Here is a 21,837-nt window from a genome sequence, read left to right as displayed (position 1 = left end):
CGTCCGACGGCTCTATTGAGAGAGCGCGGGGGGAGTTTTTAGCCCCGTCGCTCTTTTCTGCCCGTGCAGTCAAGCGGAGAAAATCGGAAGTCCCCCAAGCTGATGGAGAGACGAGTTTAGATGCTTTTTCTCATCACCTACCCGAGAGTGTCAACACCTCAGCTTTCAGGTCGAGCCACTCTCAGCAAGTCTTAAGAAAAAAAAAAGTCTTTCCACTGGCTTCAATTTTTTGCCACATCTCTATTCATCTACCCTAGCGTCTATCTGTCAAATCACCTGTTTAATCTGGCGGCATCTGTCATTCGTCTTGTCACATAAATCATCCGTCCATTAGATCATCCATCTTTCGAGGCGCGCACTCGTATGCTTTTCACTGCGTCCCGTTCATCTGTCTATGCTGCTTTTGTGCGCCAGACGGATGTTGTTGTGGCTGTCTCCGCCATCTCAACGTCTCGCCCGAGACTCTTGATGACAGATCCCGAGAGGAAAATAGCTCAGCTCACGTGCATTCCCACGGATAGTAATACATTATTGATAATCAATTAAACAATCAAGTGGGTTTTGCCAAAATGGTGGACCTCAATTCTATCAAACACATCAGTGACCTCTGACACGACAAATATTCAAGATGCAAAGTACGGTGCATCTTTTTGAGTTGAGTCTTGTCCCTAATATTTTGGCTCTAGGGGCGTCGGTTAAGACGGACTGTAAAGCATGTTTTACGAGACAGCTTAAAGAATGTTAAGCGTGCATTGGCCGTTTTAAGGCCACTCGCTCCCCCGGGGTGAGTTGTGTCTTTGGGAGTGTGTACAAGCTGGAGACTTTCTCATTAATGTCAAGTCTCTGACAAGCTCGTGTCAGTGGCTGACCGAGCAAAAGTCATCATTAGCGGACATGAATTTTGTGACCGGAGCTTTCGTCGGCAGTCATGTTGACAGCGCAGGCGTTAAATTAAAGACAGGCTTAAAAGTTGCTATCGATTTTGTTTAGCATTCAGTTTCTGGAGCATACGAGCCAATCATCTTTGTTCCAAGATAAACGTTTCCTCGGAATAATTGAGATGAAGACACACTTGGAGTCGATACAGTATTGGAATCAAATCAACTATCAAATATAATTTGGATTAAATCTACAGAGACGGCGCTGATTTAAGACAGAGTTGTGGGAAGACCGCTAGTTCCCTTTGTGTTCTCCTTTCTCGTTTAATGAATAAAACACAACGGTGAAATTTTCCAACGGCAAAAAAAGCTCACATATGTTCTCATAGTGAAAGTTCACATGAGATTCCCCATCTTGGCTTTGTTAATAATCATCTTTCACAGACCTAATTAGTCATATCTATGCTACCACTATGCTAATTCTATAGTATGCTATTGTCAAACAAGCATGATTTGGGTTTCGTTTTGGGACCTCTGGGGCTCCTGGAGGTAAGGAGGTCCCATCTCCCACTCGTTTTCAGCAAGAGCAGATGGCCCCGGCCGGGCTGGGCAGCATGAATGAGATGCTATTGTTTGCGGATGTAGCATAGCCGCTTAGCCCAGATGGCTTTTGTAACCTTTTGTTGCTGCTGACTTTCTGCACGCTGGCTTCTGCCTGTCTGCTATAGTGGGTGGTTGTTACACTCATTAGTCTCGCTTTCTGACATTTTGTGTCACTTACTGTGCAGATTTCATGAACGTCGACGTTTTTTGGCAGAACAGCGAAGGAATATTATTGCCATAGCAAACCAAAACGTGATTTGTGACTGACTAAATTGAGACTAGTGCTTTAATCTTTAAGTGACGAAAAACATGTCGTAAAAGCGGTAGCCAGTATTTCAAACTTATCAGCATATGTTGGAGCAACGTTCAGCGCATGCAGCGCTGCAAAACATGTCGTAAAAGCGGTAGGCGATATTTGGGAACTTATCAGCGCACGTGACGGCGGTATCGGGGGTGTGGCTACAAATACTTTGTCATTGCGAGTACTCCGATACCTAGCTACTATTGGCCCGATACCTAGTATCACATCACTAGTTAATCGAGTCTGTAAATGGATGCAATTGATTAGCGATTAGCCCGAGGTGTGCGCTGAGATGCTCCGGTTAGCCTCAATAGTGATCCCCCTCTTCATGTTGTCATCTTCAACTAACTACAAAAAGTCACGGCGGGCGCCGCTAACAGCTAATTTACCCCGCAAATCAAGTCAGATGTCTAATGAATCGGCACTCGCATGCTAACGCAGACCTTGGATGACCTCCCTTGCAAATATCTCCATACACACCGGAATGTCATCATCGCTTGATCTCGTCATGCTAGGCGGCGCGGGGGTGGGATCGTGTTTTTCTCGATGCCCTCGAGGGAGGCGGGGTGGGTGGGGTGCTGGTGGGGGGGGACATCAGAGCGTGGCTAAATCCCCACCAGAGACAGTCAGCCTGTCTGCCTGGCTGGCAGACTGGTACTTCAACAGCGCGTATTTACAACAACCTCTGGAAGAGAGGGATCCGATTACCGCGTGGGATATATACAACGCATCAATCAGCGGGCGGACGCGTGGGTAGGGGAGAGGCTGTTATGGTTCACTGTTGTGCTGCTTTTATTACTGTCTGTAAACCTTCACACATACCTAGTATAGGTGTGCTCCCAAGGACACAACACACACATGCACAGATTTTCTGGGAGTCCAGAGTGCAATCTGGTGTTTGAGCCTCAATCTTTTCCCTCAGCTCAGCTCAAATGCAACGAAAGATGAGGTCACTATCCCGCAGCTGTCTCTACCCCTCAGGGTGTACCACGGTGTGCGTTTCTATGAGTGCAAATGGTGCTCCTGAGGTCAAATTGGACTCTCCCTGACTTTCCCCTGAAAACTCCAGGGATCCGACAGGCCGCGCTGAAAGCTCTGATCCAGATCAAGTTGCCTCCTATGAGGTACAAACAAGCGCAGACACACACGCAAAAAAAAAAAAAAAGCCACGCATGCCAAAGTGAGCTGCCGGGAACGGCATGCGGAGTGGGAAAAGGAAGAGGGAGGGGTGGGGAGGCGTTTACAGTCGGACTATATGACACACACGCACCATCAGAAAATGTCCAAAAAGTGAGAATATGAAAAACAAAAACTCAGTTCTATAAAAATCACTCAGGTTTGACATGCTAAGCTCCATTCGTGAGGGTTAAAAGTGAAAATGTAATTAGGGCCCGCAATTAATACACCCAGCACTTAATACCCAAGGCAGATATTCCAAAATCACTCATGTGGATCTAATGCTCTAAATACCGATGAGGACCACCTGACTGACTTTTATGTATCTTTAATTGAACAGTTTCAATCTCGGAAGCTCGTATCTTTTTATGAAGCGATATACAAGATTCAAATGATCTCTCTATTCATTTTTTATTGAGCACAACCATGCTGGCAGTAATTGGTCGTCACCTTGGTAATAATTGTCCACGCTGATATAAGGACTGATCGAAAATCTCGTTTAGTTTATCAAATGCAGTAATTACAACTTCCTTCTTGAAACTTGCTTTGTGAAGCCGTTCTTTATTTTTGGACTATGGGCCTATCAATACTTTATTATAGCCTGACAAAAGGCAGATGACATTATCAGCTGGTTAATCATTAGAGGTTTTCCCTAACCTTGACCCTTATAAGTATTTACTATCCAACTGAATATTACACTTTTAAAACAGTATCAGTACTTGGTATCGGTGCGATTTTAATTATTTAATATTATTTGTATTTTATTTAATAATATAAGTAATAATTCGACAAGATTAATAACGCAATTAAGAAACGCATAAGCTTCAAAATTGGGTATGTTATTAGGGATAAAGTTTTGCATTTGGGGGTTTTTTTCTCCAAAAGGTAACTAACAGCAAAAGAAATGTTTTCTCCTCCATGCGTTTCCTCTCTGGCTGCTTTGCTTTAGGCGCTGTGCACAATTCAGCTGCATGGCGGGGAGGGGTCAGAGGTCACAGCATGGCACTCTGTGTGGGTGTTGAGGCGCCCTTTGACCCCCTGGAACCCACTGAACAGCAGCCCAAGAGAGGGCCCAAAGGTCAGGGGGGGGGAACACTGAGGGAAAGAGCATTTTCTCAACCTTCTCAGCAACTCACGGTGCCAATTTGAGCTTCTTTTCTCCTTCCGTGTTTTTTCTTCTAAATCCACCCTCCCATCATTGTCCCTGCACGCATAACTCTTATAGCACTAAAACGGAATAAAAAGACGCTTTAATTCTAATTGACACCGACGTCTTCGGAATATATACCAACCGTCGCGCTGAAAGGTTTCCAAGACCCAAAGAGCATGAGAGTCCTACAACAGATTACCATCTGAATATAAGCATTTTTATGTTTTCCCCACAAAACAGAATCACATCTTAATACCTCTTGTGGTCTACTAAAATGAATCAGGGTATATAATTCAAATGGAGCTGCTACGTGTTGTATTGTGTGACTTCTCTATTTGGTTGCTCGCCGTTGATCATTTAATTTAGTACATCAAAATACATAGCATGGCTAGTTTTTTTCCGCTCTCGCTCACACACAAACATACATAGACACACTAGGGCCCCTTTTTCTCCCCTCAATCATTCATCCCATCCTCCTCCCTCTAATCAAGGTCCATTTGCTCAGTTTCCTGCCCGCTTCATCTGGAATTGTCCAACCTGATTGGTTAATTCTTTCCTACGTGGTGATTGGTTTAAAATTCTAGCACCTCCTCCCTTTGAGCAGTCACCTAAAGACCTCCTCCTTTTTTTTAGGCCAAGCCCTGCTTGAGGGCGGCCTCGGTTTTACGCTCCGCCCTATTTAAGGTGGTCCTGCATTTGGTTACACAGCAAGAGAGCGCCATCTGCTGTCACGTTTTGCATTGCAAGAGATCAAATAATAAAATTGAAATAAAACTTACAGTCAATGATGAGGTCCTCAAGAGCAACGTCCAGACATTTATTCATTCGGGGCAGGTTTGGAATTATCTGCAAAAAGTAATTTGAAGTCATTTCAAGAGTCATCGGATTGTGACAGATGAAATAAAATCTTTTTCTGTCTATGCAAATGATTCTTCTCAACACATTCATTATGGAGCTTGTTGTGTGCACAAGGGCACAAGTAAATTGTCCATAATGTCTTGGTCGGCAAGATGAAGCACGTCGAAATCCAAGATATTTATCAATCTTCTGATAGATTTATTAATGGATTAAAAGGCACGTGTAACGTAATGGCCGTATTGAATTAGGAGGGGGGGGGGGGGAAATAGAGAGATGGACTACAGCTGGTGGCAGGTTTACCTAAAGGGACTATTTATTTGTTGTGATTTGGATGATTTTAAAAGGTTTAATATTCAAAAGCGAGGCTCCATCCATTAACCTCATCACAACACGGCCGTGACAAATACGGCGAGTCTTTGACAGCATGGGGGCATCTTGCCATACATCACCTTGCGAGGCTCCTGCAGAAATGGATGCCATCATTGATAAAACTATAAGCTGCCATAAGGATGTGATTGAATGCACCTCCGAGCTGGATGTGCGGCCATGTAAAGTGCTTTGGCGATGACCCGACTGATGTCGAAAGTGAAAGGGAGTATAAACCCTGACACAAATCATCACAAAAGGGGAGATAACCGCACATTCCCACAAATCACCCGACAAAACCGAGAGGGTGTCCCTCTTCTGGAAAAGAATTCTGGGAACCCTTCCAAATCTCCGACAACTTAATAAATGAGGGTGACCAAAGGCAACATTGAGGTTGACGCCATTTGTTGACCTCCATTTTCCGGTAAATGTTGTCTTCATTGATTACTGGACACAAAAATATTTACAGCACAAAAAAAAGTGCTGCAGGAGAAAGAATTAAAGGGTGGAGTTTAATCCAGAGTGATTTCTAGCAAATAGACAGGTGGGAGTGGTGAGGGGGGGGAAGAGCGTGAGGAAATGGCAAGATGAAAAGGCCACTTGGGAGGCTGGCCAGGCGTGTAGTACATTAAAAACATTATGGGGGGGAGATAACAATGGCTGTGCAGAAGGTCTGTGGGGGAGCTCTGAGGGAGAACAAAGGGAGAGCTGGATGTACCGTGCTGGATGTGACTGTGAGAAGCTAAATTGAAACATGGCCTGGAAAAAAAAACATTTGGTCACAAAGCTTGCTATGGTAACACAGCGGACCAAGACAACCAAATTAAAAATTCCTAATCAACCTGCGTCAGGCGCTCCTCACATTCTTTCTGTGAATACATCACCGCTGCGTGCATTGAAAAAGGCGAGCAGGAATGCCCAGTGATGTCATCGCCACATCTGTGCTTTGTTAGATGTTGTTTAAATGAACACAAATAGATTTAAAAAAATAGCAACAAATTAGTTTCCACAAATTATTGCCATTATTTTTTTCAAACTCTGCATTATAAGTTTAGCAGGTCTCTCAGGTATGATCTCCTACATTAACAAAGGCAATTGGATTCATTCATTCATCAGCCCAATTAGGACATTCAAATACCGTGAGTAGTTATTCAAGAATGAGGCTTTGGTGTTATCAATTTGAGTGGGTGTCTGTCGCATGCCACGCCACAGGTGATGTGTGTCATCTCAGGTCTTTATTAATAGAGGTCAGTGCGGTCAGTGAGATTGCATTGATGTCTCCAAGTGCATGAACATGGTGAGAAAAATCTTACTGTGTGTTCTTTTGATGCTGGGAGCTCTGAACGCCATGACCGTGTCCAACGCAAAGGTCAGCGGCAAATCCGTCCAGTGTGGGAAAAACTTGCTGAACTGCGATCAAGGATGGCATGCTGGAAAGATTCAGACGCAACATCAGGTAAGAATCAAAGTCATCACTTTTGTCTTGCCAAATTATGCTCATATGGGGAAAAACATTTTATCAGCCCTTTTCTTACTTTCATGTTTATTTGTGCATGTACAGTGGATATATAAAAAGTCTACACACCCCTGTCTGAATGTCAGATTTTTTTTTTTTACTGTCCACAGACAAAAGGTGAACGACGGAGAAGTTTTGACATGAAGAACTTCCAAATAGATGTGGCCCCAACCACAAGTAAAATGAGCCTCCCCACTGCTGTTAAGCTCCACCTGCCGGATACAAAGAATACCCACCTGCTCACAAACATCCCCCAGCGCTTTGGTAGAGAAATTGTTGAGGGTGAGACGACGTCATCTGCCAACAAGCCGCAAAGGTTTGGAAGGTCCTGGGAGGCAATGCCGACTTGTGCCGAGTGTGTCGGAGAGAGTCGGAACCCAGAAGCCAGGCAAAATCAAAGAAACCTTCTGTGCTGGAGGCTTCTTCGAACATTAGCCAGAGCCAAGTTGTGGAAAACGGGCTTGCACTGGTAGGCAACAATGATGGTTAATGTTTTGGCAAAATATTCTTTTGTATTACATTTACAAATTCTTTAAAGTAAACATGGAATCAGACATTCAAATTAAACTACTACAAGGCATTTAAAATGGCACAATAATCAAACAAAACACAGCAATATAATTATTATTTGGCGTTCACTCTAAAATGTATGTTTGAACATGTTGCTATATGAACCTCTAAATAAATACTAACAAATGACTTTTCCCCCTAAAGGTTTGGGGAGTTTGAATCCAACTTGGAAGAAATGGGGACGGAAATAAAGAGACTTCAAGATGTCATGTGAATCTATGCATGATTTTAATAAACGTCTCAAATATGTCTTGTTTGGGATTTGCCCGTTTAAGACATTTTTCAATGGTTCAATAGCGTTTACTGCCCTCTGCTGGTCAATAAATATAATGCCGTTGAATAATACTGTACTGTAATACAATAGTATATTATATTATATATATTACAATGTAAGCGACACACGCAGACGTGTTTTGCTTTTGTCAGAAAATAGTACGCTATTATTTTCAATAAACTACATTTGCTCAGTAAATTTGTGGATTGCGTTTGTGAATATCACCTTAATACAGCTTTTGACGTCACATCATTTGAAAGCCAACTTCTTGGACTTCTTGGGCAAGTTATGTAGTTTGCTTTCATTTAAAAACATCTATGAAATTGTGCTGAAAGTTCACTTGAAATTTAAACACGGTCACTGTTTGCTAATGATGGCTGAAGGTACCTAGCATGACCCCGAACAAGTTAGTATCCGGTATCCAATCATGACGTCACAAATATGCGGAAATGCCTTGAATTTATTTACCTGGTAAATAAATAGTAAAATTGTAAAATTGTTATGATTATGATGATTAGTATTATAATATTTATTATTATTAATATTATTTTTATGATTAATTTAATGTAAACGCTTGACAGACACCTTCCTGAAATATGAGATTATGCTTTTTGGGGGTTGGATAAGATCAGCCCGAAGGGGAAAAAAAAACTTGTCACTTGAGAAGGGTGGTGCCTCGTCTGTCAAGAAGTTTAAGAATTTGAGACTACACACCTTGACAAACAGAAAGGTAAGGATTTTTACTCTTTACCGAATCAAACAGTTTTCTCTATTTAACTTTTGTGTGGCTCTTACACAAACATACACAATATATATATATATATATATATATATATACTGGTTCCTATTTTTATACATGTAATGGCAATTATTAAGGTTTTGTTTCCTGTTACCCAGTTGTTTGCTATCTTGTGTACTATCAAGTAAAAAATGGTTCTTGATTTAATTCGCTCTCATTCTAGTGTGGCCATGGGAGACGTGGAGAAAGGGAAGAAGGTATTTGCATTGAAATGTTCCCAGTGTCACACTGTGGAGGAAGGTGGAAAACACAAAGTGGGGCCAAACCTGTGGGGTCTCATTGGCAGGAAGACAGGACAGGCGCCTGGCTTTTCTTATACACGGGCAAATGTTGAGAAAGGTATGTGACGCTGAATTGATCCTATTATTATTATTATTATTATCATTATTATTATGTTGTTGTTGTTGTTATTTGAAGGTATACAGTTTTTGGTTTTATAGCTAATGTGTAAAGGGAGCAGTCATTTGTTTCTTTTGGTTTTGGTTTTCCCCAAGTGTGACTGTCTTCAGAGTTGCAGGTCTGGACAGGCAAAGAAAAGTAAACTAATGCTTGTGTTTGTTGCCCAAGGTATCATATGGAGTGAAGAGACTCTGATGATCTACCTTGAAAACCCCAAAAAATACATTCCCGGTACCAAGATGATCTTCAATGGTCTCAGAAAGAAAAGGGAAAGGCAGGATATTATTGCCTATTTAAAGGAAGCCACCTCACCGAAATAGATACACAACAATTTCTCATTATATTATTAAATTGCATCTTATTGTGTGTAATGCATATGTTCATGTATGAATTTTATTATCTCTATATGAATTCACTTCTTGACTCTAAATACTTAAATTGAATTTTCTTACCATATTTTAATTTATTGAGATGCACCTACATTATGATATCTATTAAAATCTTTGAATTATACTGTGCAGTCGTTTCATTGCTATTGCTTGCACTTCCTAAACATTCCACTAGATGGTGCCACTTCCCAGTTTAAGCCACCAGCCGCATAGCAAATTGACATCACTGACAGTCGCATCCCTAATGTGGCACTTCGGGTCGGGTTTGCAGAGCCACGAGGATTGTGTTCTGCCAAATTCCACTCAGCAGTGACCTCTATTGGAAATAATTTTATTTTTTGCAACGTCGGCAAGCAAGAAGCTTATATCAAGCTTATTCGGTGGAACTGCAAGCGGTGCGTCTCCCGTTTGCAGTGGACGGTAAGCAAGATGATGACATTGCGATTGTTTAAGAATATAAATGAAAGATAGCACACCAGTGAGCAGCATCTTTATCCCTCAACTTGGGACAGCCTCTTGCGTTGTCATTTTGCACCATTATAAATGTGAGTCTGCATTGATATTTTGGGTGCTTAGCGATTAGTAAATGCATCCAAGTTTATTCCTGGTGCAGGTTGCATGCTTGCATCTGCTGCAGAGCTGCAACACGTTTACGCTTATGTCACATGTCTCGTTACGCGTGTTCATGCACAACAGTTTGAGAATGCTAAAAAGATGATTTGACATTTTTAAATGAAGCTAGCAGAAATTATGTATGTACATGAAGTGTGTGCATTAGACTGCACGTGCAAATTATGCAATAAATCGTTTGTTTTTCTAATGCACATAGTATGTTTATTTTTTTTTACCCAACTTTAAAATATAAATGATTGACATTTATAGCAATTTGATCCAAAGGATGTTATCATGGCTTCTAAATGTGTCATTTATATTTTAGGATAAAATCCACTCTAAGAATGGACTTGGTAACATTTGCTGTGTCTTTCCACATTCTCGTGAGTCCTACGTGGGCTATGTCCCATCACTCCTTCATGGATAGATTCTTGACATCCCACTCAGGTAAAATGTTCTAACGTGTGTGTGTGTGTGTGTGTGTGGATGACACAAATTGGAGTGTGTGACATTACCTTGATATTTCCTCCAAGTGGTGAGGTTGCTGGCTAAGCCGATGAAGTTTGAGCCCTGCTGTCTGACGTCACCGCCTCCTCCTCCACTCTTCCCGCCACCGCCGCCTCAGCTTTGGAAGCACGGCAAACCTGTAAGTGTCACACACCGACACATTTGCACGGAATTATTTCATCTCGTTTGAAGGTCGACGGGAGCGCGTCAGCGCCGGCGGTGTTTCGAGGAGAGGAGCAGGAAAATGAACATCCGGGTTGCCCAGCTGGGCCTCCGGGCCCAGCGGGACCTCGTGGCCCAGAGGTGGGAAGGCAGAATTAAATGGACAGATGTCAATCTCGGCACATAAATGCCATGTCATCTTTCAGGGCGACAGTGGACTACCTGGCATAAGAGGACCAAAAGGGGAAAAGGTGCATTTCCAACTTTCCTCATGCATATATAAAAAATATAATATAAAAAAAAATATCTTTCCTCTTTTGTCCTTGTCAGGGAGAACTTGGACGTCCAGGGTCAAAGGTGAGCCACTACTCATTTTCCATATGTCATCAGCTCATCTTTTCATGATCCTGGGTTTGGTTGTCCTCACAAAAAGTCCACCAGCTCATTCTCTCACCCTCCTGAACTATAAATTTCTCTTTCACTTCTTTCTATGCTTTCCTGTTTATTATCCAACAGTCTTGGTACTGGACTCCAGTCCTGCTGAGCAATCCACTTCCACTCCTTAATCTCCCTAAGTGCTTTTTACTCTCAGCCAATGATAAATCACCTCACACAGCAGCAGCAGCAGCAGGAGCAGCAGCAGGTTCGCTGTGTCCCAACAGACTGCTGTTCATTTAATGACAAGCATCCAAATGAGCGCACACTGCTCGCCTCGCGTGGCGTGGCAGCAGCCTTGGGACCCCCAAAGCGGGCATCACATGGATGCTTTGTAATGTATGAGGCAACAAAGTGTCCACCACAAACCTCAGGGGTGCCCTTAGAGCCAGCGCAGTCAGCTGGTGTATCTGATTAAGAAGGTCAAACTGTTATTTTCAGGTATTTATGAACACAATCTGCAGTTTTATTTTATTTTTTTTTTAAAAAGGGCCGTACTGGAGCGCCAGGTCTTCCAGGGAAACAAGGACTTCCAGGATGGCCTGGTCCGCAGGGACCCACGGTAAGTATCAACTGTGATTTATCATGTTGAAAAATAACAGCTTGTGTAAAATAAAGCTTGGTGGTTTGTTTTCAGGGTGAGAAGGGAGACCCAGGTCTCATGGGACTACCAGGATTGAGGGGACCCCCAGGAATGAAGGTGAGCACCACGGTGGTCTTTTTGGATTTCATTTTTCATTGTTACATTTCTCTTCTAGGGAATGCCTGGTTTTAGGGGAGAGAAGGTAGACATTTTTAACTATTCATTGAAAACTATTTTTATTCTATTTTTTTTTTTATCATATTTGAAACTTGCTTAATTTTTAATGTTGTGAAAAGGGGGAAATTGGAAGCCCAGGAATACCGGGATCAAAAGGCGATAAGGTAAAAAAAAAAAATCCTTGCATAGACGATTTATCAATTGATGAGAAAATGATTCATGTCACACATTGTTTAGGGCACAACTGGTTTGCCAGGGATGCTAGGTCAGAAGGTAAGAAATAAAAACAAATAAAGCAGCTGACTCGATTCAATATTCACCTGTACCTTGCTCTTGTCACAGGGTGAACAAGGACCAAAGGGAGAGCCAGGGGTCCCAGGCAAAAGAGGACCCACAGGGCGACCTGGGAAGAGAGGCAAACAGGTGACTTGTATCAACTTGTATGATTTCATTATTTGCACACATACTTTCTCCAACATTTGCTTTCTTTAGGGAGAAAATGGACAAACAGGAGCTTCAGGACTTATGGGCAAACCTGGACCCCCAGGTCCAAATGGTCCCCCTGGTCCACCTGGTCCACCAGCCCCTGGTAGCTGTCACGCAACAAGTAGCGATACACTAACGTTTGTGCTAATCCACAACTGTGCGTCTTGCAGGTCTTTATCTAGCAGGGGAAAAAGGTGAGAAGGGTCTTCCAGGTCCACCTGGTCGCTGTGAGTGTGACACGTTTCTTGTCGCCAACAACGCTCCTTCTGGAAGCTACAAACCCGAGGAGACCCCCAATCAAGTCCCTGCCGTAAAACCACATTAGCAAAAAACGGCTTGATTATAGCCTATTAACCCTTTTAATTTTTTTTTTTATGTGTTTAGATATTTGTGGTGAGCAACGAAGAGGAACTGGGCCGTTTACATCTAGATCAGGCGATAGCATTCCGGAAGGATCAGAAGGCTCTCTACTTTCGAGATAAAGATGGATGGAAACCCATACAGGTGAGCCATATTTGCAATCTGAATCTACGCTAAATATTCACTATTACGTTTCTTTTCCAGCCTTTCCAGCAATTCCAGTCCACTGAGAAGGTGCCAGATCGAGTCGGTGTGTGCGGGGATGGGAAAGTGCAACCCCAGGATGGAGAGGAATGTGATGATGGGAATCAAATTGTCACTGATTCTTGTCTGAGTGAGTCATATACGTACAGTTGCTTTCCAGTACCAAAAAAAAAAAATCTTAACGTTCTTTTTCTTCTGCCCATTTTTACTGTCTTATGTTCTGACTCCAGACTGCAAATGGGCTTATTGTGGGGATGGTTATCGACATGAAGGCATGGAGGAGTGTGATGGAAAAGACTTTGGCTATCAGACGTGCAAATCCTACCTTCCTGGGTAAGATCATTGATCGGAGTGCAGAATAGCAAATTAGCATAGCATTGTTATTGTCAATGGCTCAATATCCTCTTCCACAGATCCTTCGGCCAGCTCAGATGCACCGAGTCCTGCGTCATTGACTCCACCGTCTGCAAGTATTTTACCTGAACAGAAACACAAGGTGCTAACTTTGCAACTCCTCATTCAAGGGGGATTCCACTTCATTTGAAGTCATGACCCCTGGATATTACTTGATGGACTGAGAGAGCACCAAGAGGACTCCCCTCTGCTCTGTGTGCCATGAGATGAAGAACAGATGGATGTCAGCTTTCGGATGGGCTGTCGATTATTTTGTCGGCCTCAGGGACCTAAGCGGTGCATCTTTTATAACGAAAGAAAACACCTTTTGAAAAGGTCTATAGTATTGCTACCACAATATGAAGAATGCTTTAAACATGTGCAATATATTAGAAATCATATATTTATATACGGTGACATGCTGTGTTATTGCATGGAAATGTGTTTAACCAGTAAATATTGTAGCAAAGTGTTTACATTCTAAAAGAAATGTCTTAATATATGAGAGCGTAAAAAAAGCAATACAGTAGCATGACCCATACATATTAACTATACTGTTCATTTTACATATTAACCAGGTCAATTTTCAATCAAAATGCAAACATCATATCTTTTTAAAATGTTCAACAATTAATAGCCTGTCTGACATTAATAAATGGATGATTAATCCCTAATCAATGTTTCAGAGGTACTGTCAATTGCATAGTAAGGGTTAATGACGTAAGCTGTGGGCGGGGCTAGAGGCGGGGAAAGCAGCCAATCAGACGCGCCCTTTCCGCAACAGCGCTTACCACGGAACATCACTGCCACGTAGAAGTATTGGATTCTCTCTTCTCTCCTCCCGTGTTCCGAATTTTAATTTTGACGTATTTCCACACCGGCCATGCTGCTACCGGTGTTGAGCTGGTTCTACACCTCCATGCTGAGCGCCGTCTGCGGCGGAGCTCTGCCGGAGGCTGAGGTCACGATCGAAATCCTGCACAAACCTTTCCTCTGTCATCGCAAAACTAAGTATGGAGACATGTTATTGGTGCACCATAAAGGCTTCTTCGAGAATGGTACCATATTTCATGACAGGTTGGTAGTCGCAATACAAGGATTGACATCTATTGAATTGTTGCAGGAAATGAGTGACATGGGTTTTTTGTGTGTCTACAGTCGGGGTGATCCTACTCAGGGTGACAAAGACGCAATGTGGTTTATATTAGGTATCAGGGAAGCGATCAAGGGCTGGGATCAAGGCCTGCAGAACATGTGTGCAGGGGAGAAAAGAAAGTTGATCATCCCTCCAGCTTTGGCCTTTGGGAAAGAAGGGAAAGGTACTGTCACCAACTATCCTGAAGTGATGTCAAGCTTGCTGATTAGATCTAATTCTTTTTGACTTTGTCCATGCTTAGGTAAAATCCCCCCTGACAGCACTTTAACCTTCATCATCGAGCTGCTTGACATCAGAAACGGCCCAAGGTCGCATGAGTCGTTTCAGGAGATGGACCTCAATGATGACTGGAGGCTTTCCAAGTCAGAGGTGAAGATATTCAAACCTTCCAAACAACTGCAGACTAATCAATACAAGGAAGCCATTTTATTCCTAAAAAGTTTATTTCCTATTGTAAGCCACTGTATTGTGACTCTATTATGCCCTGGTTTTGTTTTGGCAGGTAAAGCAATACTTCAAGAAGGAGTTTGAGCGTAATGGCTACCCTCCTAACGACACCTTGCATGAGAATATGATGGAAGACATTTTTGCCAAAGAAGATGAAAATAAAGATGGCTTCATATCCTCCAAGGAGTTTACTTACAAGTATAAACACGATGAACTCTAAAGTATCTCAGGTTTAAGGACATTGACATGTAACTTTGCTCTGATTGACCCACATGAACCACAAAATGTGGTTTTGCTGCAGGGATATTATATTATTGTCTAACTTTGTTATAAATGTACAAATATTTTCAAAATACATGCAGCATGGCTTGCTTCATTCTACATTTCAGCAAGGGAAAAAATAGTAACATAATAGGTGTTGTCTGTTTTTATTTTTCTATCAAGCAAATAAGATGTTGCACTTGTATATTGTCTCTTAGAATCAATGTGATCAATAAAAGTGACTTTAAAAGTTATTTCATCGCGTTTCCCAGAAATGACCAGCAGGTGGCACTGTTGTCCAACATCACAATAGAAGTCGAGTAATACTTCCTAATTAAAGATTAGCCGCTAAACTATCAATATGTGGACATCAAATTGTAATGGAAATTATTTATTTTCTGTACAGATAATGAAATGCTTAAACCGTTTCAAACAAACCACATCCAAAATAGGCCTCAGAAGAAATTCACTTGAGACTGAAGATGAGTAGGGAGAGCCCTCCTCTCACTCACATTCAAAACATTCCACTCCAGAAAAGGTCAGAGGTCACATACTGTAGTCCGAGGCGAAGCTAACTCACAATCACGATGCAAAAAGTGTCTGGCTCTTTGTATCCAGGAATTGTGTGGGATGAAGCTCATCTAAGGTGTGACCTGATCCCATGGGGGGCGGAGTTTACTGTTAAGAAAAGATGGAGAGTGCAAAGGAAACATCACATACTGGAAATGGGAAAATAATAACAGCACTGGGGACTTTTCTGTGCTACTGTACCTCTGTTTTCTTTGCTCGGGTAGATACGTGGGAAAGGTTTGAATTCATCTGGAGGAGGGAAATCTTCCATTGGGTGGAACTGGAATTTCGATTCAAAGTCGTCTGGATGAAGGGAAGAAATTGAGCTGTACATAAAGTGCATATAAAAAGTCGACACACCCCTGTTGAAATGAATGAACTACACATCTTATAAACAAGAGCACATAAGATTCTAAGGCCATTGTGATTTACAGGAGGCCCCATCTTGTCGTTCACTCACCCAGACTGTGCAGGTGTCCATTCCTGACACTGGAGGGGGGCAGGGGAGGGGGAGGTGGCGGCGGAGGGGGAGGAATGCGGCTGGACAGCTCAGTGGCGGGAGAACGTGCCGGAGGAGCTGGGGGAGGAGCCAGACGACTGACACCTGCTCACAAGGAGGAGTGTGCCATTAGAAACGTGAGCTTTAACATGAAAAATGCATTTAAATTGGATACGATGTTGCTAGCTCCTGTTCCATTCCGGTTCTTGACCAACCTGCACTTCGCGGCACAGCAGGCGGTCGTCTGGTTGGAGCGTTGCAGGGGTATGACGGGGGGAGAAATCGTAACGCCGGGGAAGGCACCGCTGGAATTCGAGGCGGGGGCGGCGGGAGATTGGATGGGAAGCTTGGGGTGTAAAAACTTGGGAGAGGGGGAGGTGGCGGTCCGAGAGGGCTTGAATCACGCAAGATGGGAAATCTTGCAGGTTCCGAGTGGACAACATGAGGCGGTGGAGGGAAGAAGGACCAAGAGGAGCGGTCCCCAGGGAGAGAAGGGGGGTTGTAAGTTGGAGGGGGAGGAGTCAAAGGTTTGGCGCTGGGTGTATGTTGGTAGTGCTGGATAGGAAGCCAGGTAGGCTTTGTCCCGTGAAATGGGGGTGGAGGGGGTGGGCAGGAGGGGAGAGGTGGAGGCTTGTTGGCAGGGCGGTCCTGGAAGATCAGAGGCGGGGGCGGAGGAGGAAGAGGAGCAGACGGCGGGGCAGGGGGTGTCGGCGGAGCAGGAGCGACCACGGGGAGAGGAGCAAGATGTTTGCTGGCATGAGTTGGCGAGGGCGGGGCGGAGGAGGAGGCGAGCGGACGGGGGCCGATCAAGTCCGCCAAAGTGGGCGTGTTCCACAGCGGCTTGAGGGAGGCCGACGAGCTCGAGCGGGACACTCAAACACACACAAAAGTCTTTTCAACAGACACATTCAAAACAAAAATGAAATCTAATAAAGACGACAAGCTCATTCTACCTACCTGGCGTCTTGCCTGCCGACTCTCGTTGCCCAACCGGCCTTAGGGTCGGAAACCCCGCTGCAAACAGTCCACCTAAGGATGGCGCACCTCCACATGGACCCTGAGCAGCACCGACATTGCTGGACACATCTCCACCTGAAGCCTTTGGCTCTGGGAGCATACATGCAATACATATTTAGAGATACTAATGACAAAAATGAATAACAAACCAACCAAGCATGAATGCTGCGTCTCTTACTATCCACAACAGGGGCACTGCGGTCATTGACGTGCGTAACTTTCTTCAGTCTGGCTCCCTTCTGGATATCGGCTAACAGGGCGCTCCTACCACCTCCTCCACTAGTATGGACTTTAGGAGCTTCTAATGGAAACTGTGACACAAATAAATATTCAAATAAATTCCCAGCAAAGTGACTATTTTTGTATTGACTTCCTCTTTAAGCTATAGTTCCTCACTCTATAATAAGACTACAGACATTACCTATGACTCAGTTACCATACGGTCGCTGTCCACCTGCTGAAACGTAACACTGGGCCTCCATTAATAATGTAAACAACCTCTAGGTGTCGAATTAAGACAATAGGACAAAGAGCAACAATCCGAAAGTCTTCAGAGATATTTTCTTACCAGTGGTGGTGCAACACTGGGGGGTGGCGCCAAAGGAGGCGGCGGTGGCGGGGGTACCGGCATGACAGAGGCTTCACCTGTAGAAGAGACGGCTGTAAAAAAATGCCACCAGAAGCTGCTACTGTGCACGCTAAACACTTTAGCTGACCTCTCGCCCGATTCTCTGAACAGGAAGCTCTTTCAGCAGTGCAAAACAGGAAACAGAACGCGCTCCATCCTCTCTGGAGAAGTTCAAAACATTCCCCCCCACCCACCTAGCACTTTTCACTCTGTCTTCCCACAATGCCCCAATGGCGGCGGTCAGGAGAGGAACAATGGCGTGTGTTGTGTGAGAGGTAACAGACTCCCATGCTCCTTAAAGGCTTTTTTTTTTTTAATTCCCTGATTGGCAAACAATGACTGCCCTGACTTATCAATAAGGAATTTGAACATCTCTGGTAATTTAATAAACAACAACTTATGTCCACTATGCAACTGGCAGGCTGTTCCTCCGTTACTATTTCTATCGTGTGTCAGCTATCTTCATAACACTGCCACTGAGGACTTTTCACACTGCTGGCTGTCAAACAGGTGGTAGACACCTCAATATTTATATAATTACAATTTAATATATTTGTACAAAATAATACACCATTATATACATTATACAAGTTATTGTGCAGTTTAGTTAAATTTGCCAGTGCATATTGAAGTTGTGTTTCAAATGAGACTTTTAAATACTTTTACATTTGATGAGCATAAACAGCATGTTAGAAGAAATAAACTTGGTCCTACCTTAAGAGTCAGAAGTGAACCTGCTAGTGTTGAAAAAGTCCTCAGCGTGAAGGCGCGCAGCAAACTGACCTCATAGTTTTATTTTTAACCCAACTGGTGGGTTGTTTGTCACTAACCAAAACGGCGTGCAAAAACTTTCAAACGAAAGGGATTGAGTTTCTTTTTTTCCCCAAATGTCCACGATGCAGCCTTGTGCACTTGAACAGTGGACTATTGATTGCTGTCGTAGTTCTTCCACACTGTGTGTAGAAGTCTAGCGGTGCAATATCACACATTGCAGAAAGGGGCAGGACGCTACATAACTGGGAAGAAACACTAGGAGGGGAAATATTACCAGTCGCAACTAGATTTAATATCGCAATAATTAACACCTAATGATCTACTGTGGTTGGGTATTAAATGATACGGAAAAAATAATCAGGGACTCGTTATGTAACAAAAATTTTACATGATCCAAATTGCATAATGAAAAACAATGGTTGGATTTTTCTTTTTGTTGGCTCCATTTTAAGGGAAACTTTAACCGTGTTTATATTCCACTGTTGTCACTTTACTACGCAACACTTGACAAGGACTTCTACAAAACTGGATTTTTTAAAATTTATTTTTAGCATGGTATCCACAATGCAGTTCGTTACTGTCACTTAAAAATGACCAAGCAGTTAATTACCGTGAGATATAATTTTGCATCTGCGTTTATTTTGGCTCAGTGCCATTTGATTGACTTGGCAAGTCAAGCAACTGAAGTTTACGCGCAGCAGCACCTCCTGTCGGTAACATGGTGAAGTGACACAAGAATGCTGTGACGCAAGCGCGCTCCTCCCTTGAACAGGGAAACAACAAAACTTAAAACCTCACTTTGGCAGACATTGTGAAATCGTTTGAAGGTAATTTATTTACCTTGACATATAGAATTGCTGTAAAGCTGTCACTGACAATTTTGTGGTTTACTCACCTGACCTCCATGCAGGGAGCACATCGTTATTGTGTCGTCATCCCAAATCCTGCTGGCTCCAGGCCCCTGCAAATCTCAACAGGATGAGCAGTACCATCAAATAAAAGGATGGAACATGTTTAATGGTAGCTTTAATTTATTGCTCATAAGTTGTCTTCATTTCAATATTCACAGGTGATCTAAACACAGCGTACCATAAAAACAAACGTCAAACATCTGTGGCGTTTAGCCGCAGCTCTGCTGGAAAATCTTAAAACTTCCTGGACTGATCCTTCATTTAAAAATACAAACATAAATCCTAAATTCAATTTAGTTACTCTCCTAACCATTTACAGTTTCACAAACCTTCCAATTGTTTCACAAAAGCATTTTCATAGAAGGCACATCCTTCATTTGCATATATTAAATGTCATTATTACACAGGCATGTTAAAATGTTACATAAAGAGGACACCGCACAATCTCACTTGATGGGCTGGCTATCAAAACAAACATTTTTTTTTTCCCGTGACCTTTCGGACCTCTCTGCTTTTTGTCACCTTCCTCGTCACCATCGCAACCAACCTACAGAAGCTTCTGTACACCTCAAGGGAAGGAAGCCTTTTCCTTCTCATCTTTGTAAAGTCACTTTTATACCTTCCATCGCGATCGATCACATATGTCGTCTTAGGTCGACGCCACGTTCCCCGTGCCTTTATCTGTCTCGGGAAGGGCTATGCGCGCCCTGCTCTTCACCTTAAAGCGTCCCGAGCGGGACACGTTCATATTTCTGCGGCAAGTCTGCTCGTTGAACAGGGACTCCATGTGGGAGTCGTCGTAGGTCTCGTCGCTGAAGATGCGGGAGCCGTTGGTGCACTCTTGTTGGGACGGAGACTGCTCAGTGGTGCTCTTGGACTTATCTTGTGCAAAAGGGTCAAAGTCCGGTCCGTACGAGTTAGGGGAACCTGCCTCCTTGCCACCTGGCTTCTTCTTTGGCAGGAAGGCCCTCCACCATTTTGCCTTCTCTGTCATCTTGGTCTGTGCAGAGGAAACTTTCTTGAGTCAGACAACAATTATTTACCAAAAATTCCTTGTTTATGTATTTTTCCATTTTAAATTTTGACAAATAAAGCCGATTTTGACATTCAATGAATCCATTTCAGTTTAAATGATAGAGATCTGACTGGATTTAACTTGTAAATAACAAAACTACAATTACACTGACTAGTTAGGTCACAATTTCTGGATTTCCCACCTCCGCATCTCGTAAAGCCTTCTCGGTAAAACTGGTTTAATGAGTTGCGAGTAAAGAACAAACCGTGATTCACATGTGGACTCAATGCAAAATAAACTCACCTGAGGAAAAGCAAGAGCTGGATGAGCTTGTGATGATCCAAATCACGATGAAACTCTTGATTGTGATCTATTTTAAAGCCACTGCCTTCAAACAACTGTGACAGGAATTGAAACTGGAGAGGTGTCACGCTCCAGTCGGCCGCCGTGTCTCCTCTCTTACCTGGCCGGCAAAAATGTCGTGCCCCACCTCGGTTATTCCAGTCAAATGTCTGGACCCTTCTTTGATAATTGCTCCAAAATGTTCGCATGAAACAACACATATGAGGTGTCTCTTTCTGCCGACTGAACCAGCAGGTTTCCGTCCGAAACTCTCACACCTGTAGTCACTCCTGATTGGCTGACACAACACCAAAGTGGTCACGGGAGCACAACACAGGTTGAACTGCTGTGTCGTGTGGGCGGGGTTTGTCGTTGCTGGGAAACTCACTCCACGGGAGAAGTACGTCTATATCAGTGACGGATTAAAAAAAAAAAAAGGAATCCTTTGTCCTCAAGTGATCCAACCCATGTTGGAGGGCGTTTCTTTTTCATTTATATATTTTATGTTTAAACCACAGTGTCCTTTAATGTGGTTTCAAACAATTAAAGGTCAAGGTGACGTTTAATTTCACACGCTTATTAAGGGCCGAGGTGGCACATAAAAAAATGTCTGAAGTAAAATGTGCACAGGTTGCAGGTTGTTGATTTTTTTAACAAGCTACACAGGATTTGCACGACTGAAAGCAGAAAGCAAATTTCCTGAAGTCAAAATCATCTACTATTTCCAATTATTCTTTTTTATCATATCGTCAAAGAATAATTTCAACCTTGGAGAATGCATGCTTTGAACTGGACTGATGGATAATGCAGCAATAAACATACTACACTGCAAAAAAAAAAAAGGCATCTTTTAAGTAAAGTTTTGTGTTGATACATAATAGGAGGGGGGGAGGGGGGGTCTCTTCATGTTCTAAGAATAGCAACATGGCCAAGAACTGGCTTCTAATTTGAGGGTGTGTGTGTGTCTGTTCTAGAGCGTCCATGAGTCAATGTGTGTCTGCAGGGTTAGTGCGTGATGG

At 43.1% G+C, this 21,837-nt stretch overlaps 6 protein-coding genes and 2 long non-coding RNA genes across 9 annotated transcripts; 5 read left to right on the top strand and 3 right to left on the bottom strand.

Annotated features, from left to right (window-relative positions):
- Positions 1-4,885: 4,885 nt before the first annotated feature.
- On the bottom strand, positions 4,886-8,101 carry LOC119129975. Its single transcript, XR_005099324.1, has 4 exons — positions 7,918-8,101; positions 7,085-7,314; positions 6,646-6,762; positions 4,886-4,954 (listed from the first exon to the last, which is right to left on the bottom strand). It is a non-coding gene; the product is annotated as an uncharacterized LOC119129975 (long non-coding RNA).
- npvf (neuropeptide VF precursor) lies at positions 6,531-7,750 on the top strand. The gene is made up of 3 exons (XM_037263404.1): positions 6,531-6,788; positions 6,959-7,317; positions 7,563-7,750. The coding sequence occupies exons 1-3, from the start codon at positions 6,621-6,623 to the stop codon at positions 7,630-7,632; spliced, it is 597 nt and encodes a 198-aa protein (XP_037119299.1). The 5' UTR covers positions 6,531-6,620; the 3' UTR covers positions 7,633-7,750.
- A 226-nt stretch (positions 8,102-8,327) lies between the features above and the next one.
- Positions 8,328-9,403, top strand: LOC119130061 (cytochrome c iso-1/iso-2-like). Its single transcript, XM_037263567.1, has 3 exons — positions 8,328-8,422; positions 8,655-8,830; positions 9,059-9,403. Exons 2-3 carry the CDS (start codon positions 8,662-8,664, stop codon positions 9,208-9,210), a joined length of 321 nt encoding a protein of 106 aa, XP_037119462.1. The 5' UTR covers positions 8,328-8,422; positions 8,655-8,661; the 3' UTR covers positions 9,211-9,403.
- Positions 9,404-10,292: 889 nt separating this feature from the next.
- On the top strand, positions 10,293-13,872 carry LOC119130813 (acetylcholinesterase collagenic tail peptide-like). Its single transcript, XM_037264746.1, is given in 15 exon segments — positions 10,293-10,338; positions 10,460-10,701; positions 10,767-10,811; positions 10,891-10,917; positions 11,486-11,557; positions 11,633-11,695; positions 11,754-11,780; positions 11,875-11,919; positions 11,993-12,028; positions 12,098-12,178; positions 12,248-12,344; positions 12,412-12,551; positions 12,626-12,935; positions 13,036-13,138; positions 13,219-13,872. Coding segments are annotated over 15 exon segments (1,404 nt in total). The 3' UTR covers positions 13,289-13,872.
- An 81-nt stretch (positions 13,873-13,953) lies between these two features.
- Positions 13,954-15,316, top strand: LOC119130059 (peptidyl-prolyl cis-trans isomerase FKBP14-like). Its single transcript, XM_037263565.1, has 4 exons — positions 13,954-14,275; positions 14,357-14,517; positions 14,596-14,723; positions 14,857-15,316. Exons 1-4 carry the CDS (start codon positions 14,082-14,084, stop codon positions 15,019-15,021), a joined length of 648 nt encoding a protein of 215 aa, XP_037119460.1. The 5' UTR covers positions 13,954-14,081; the 3' UTR covers positions 15,022-15,316.
- Positions 15,317-15,424: 108 nt separating this feature from the next.
- Positions 15,425-18,759, bottom strand: wipf3 (WAS/WASL interacting protein family member 3). Of its 2 annotated transcripts, XM_037263564.1 has the most exons (9): positions 18,491-18,759; positions 17,865-17,937; positions 17,717-17,793; positions 17,327-17,459; positions 17,089-17,238; positions 16,347-17,003; positions 16,093-16,236; positions 15,834-15,935; positions 15,425-15,740 (listed from the first exon to the last, which is right to left on the bottom strand). In XM_037263564.1, exons 3-9 carry the CDS (start codon positions 17,777-17,779, stop codon positions 15,700-15,702), a joined length of 1,290 nt encoding a protein of 429 aa, XP_037119459.1. In that variant the 5' UTR covers positions 17,780-17,793; positions 17,865-17,937; positions 18,491-18,759; the 3' UTR covers positions 15,425-15,699. The 2 variants fall into 2 exon arrangements, with proteins under 2 accessions (XP_037119459.1, XP_037119457.1); XM_037263562.1 differs by lacking the exon at positions 17,865-17,937.
- LOC119130062 lies at positions 18,232-19,568 on the top strand. The gene is made up of 3 exons (XR_005099351.1): positions 18,232-18,286; positions 19,252-19,377; positions 19,461-19,568. It is a non-coding gene; the product is annotated as an uncharacterized LOC119130062 (long non-coding RNA).
- On the bottom strand, positions 19,564-21,145 carry LOC119130060. Its single transcript, XM_037263566.1, has 2 exons — positions 20,780-21,145; positions 19,564-20,461 (listed from the first exon to the last, which is right to left on the bottom strand). Exon 2 carries the CDS (start codon positions 20,453-20,455, stop codon positions 20,111-20,113), a length of 345 nt encoding a protein of 114 aa, XP_037119461.1. The 5' UTR covers positions 20,456-20,461; positions 20,780-21,145; the 3' UTR covers positions 19,564-20,110.
- Between the last annotated feature and the right edge of the window lie 692 nt (positions 21,146-21,837).

The sequence above is a fragment of the Syngnathus acus genome, chromosome 11, assembly GCF_901709675.1.
Source record: "Syngnathus acus chromosome 11, fSynAcu1.2, whole genome shotgun sequence".
Classification (NCBI taxonomy): Eukaryota; Metazoa; Chordata; class Actinopteri; order Syngnathiformes; family Syngnathidae; genus Syngnathus; species Syngnathus acus.
Note: the sequence above shows the minus strand (reverse complement) of the source record. Positions and strands in the feature narration are given on the sequence as shown.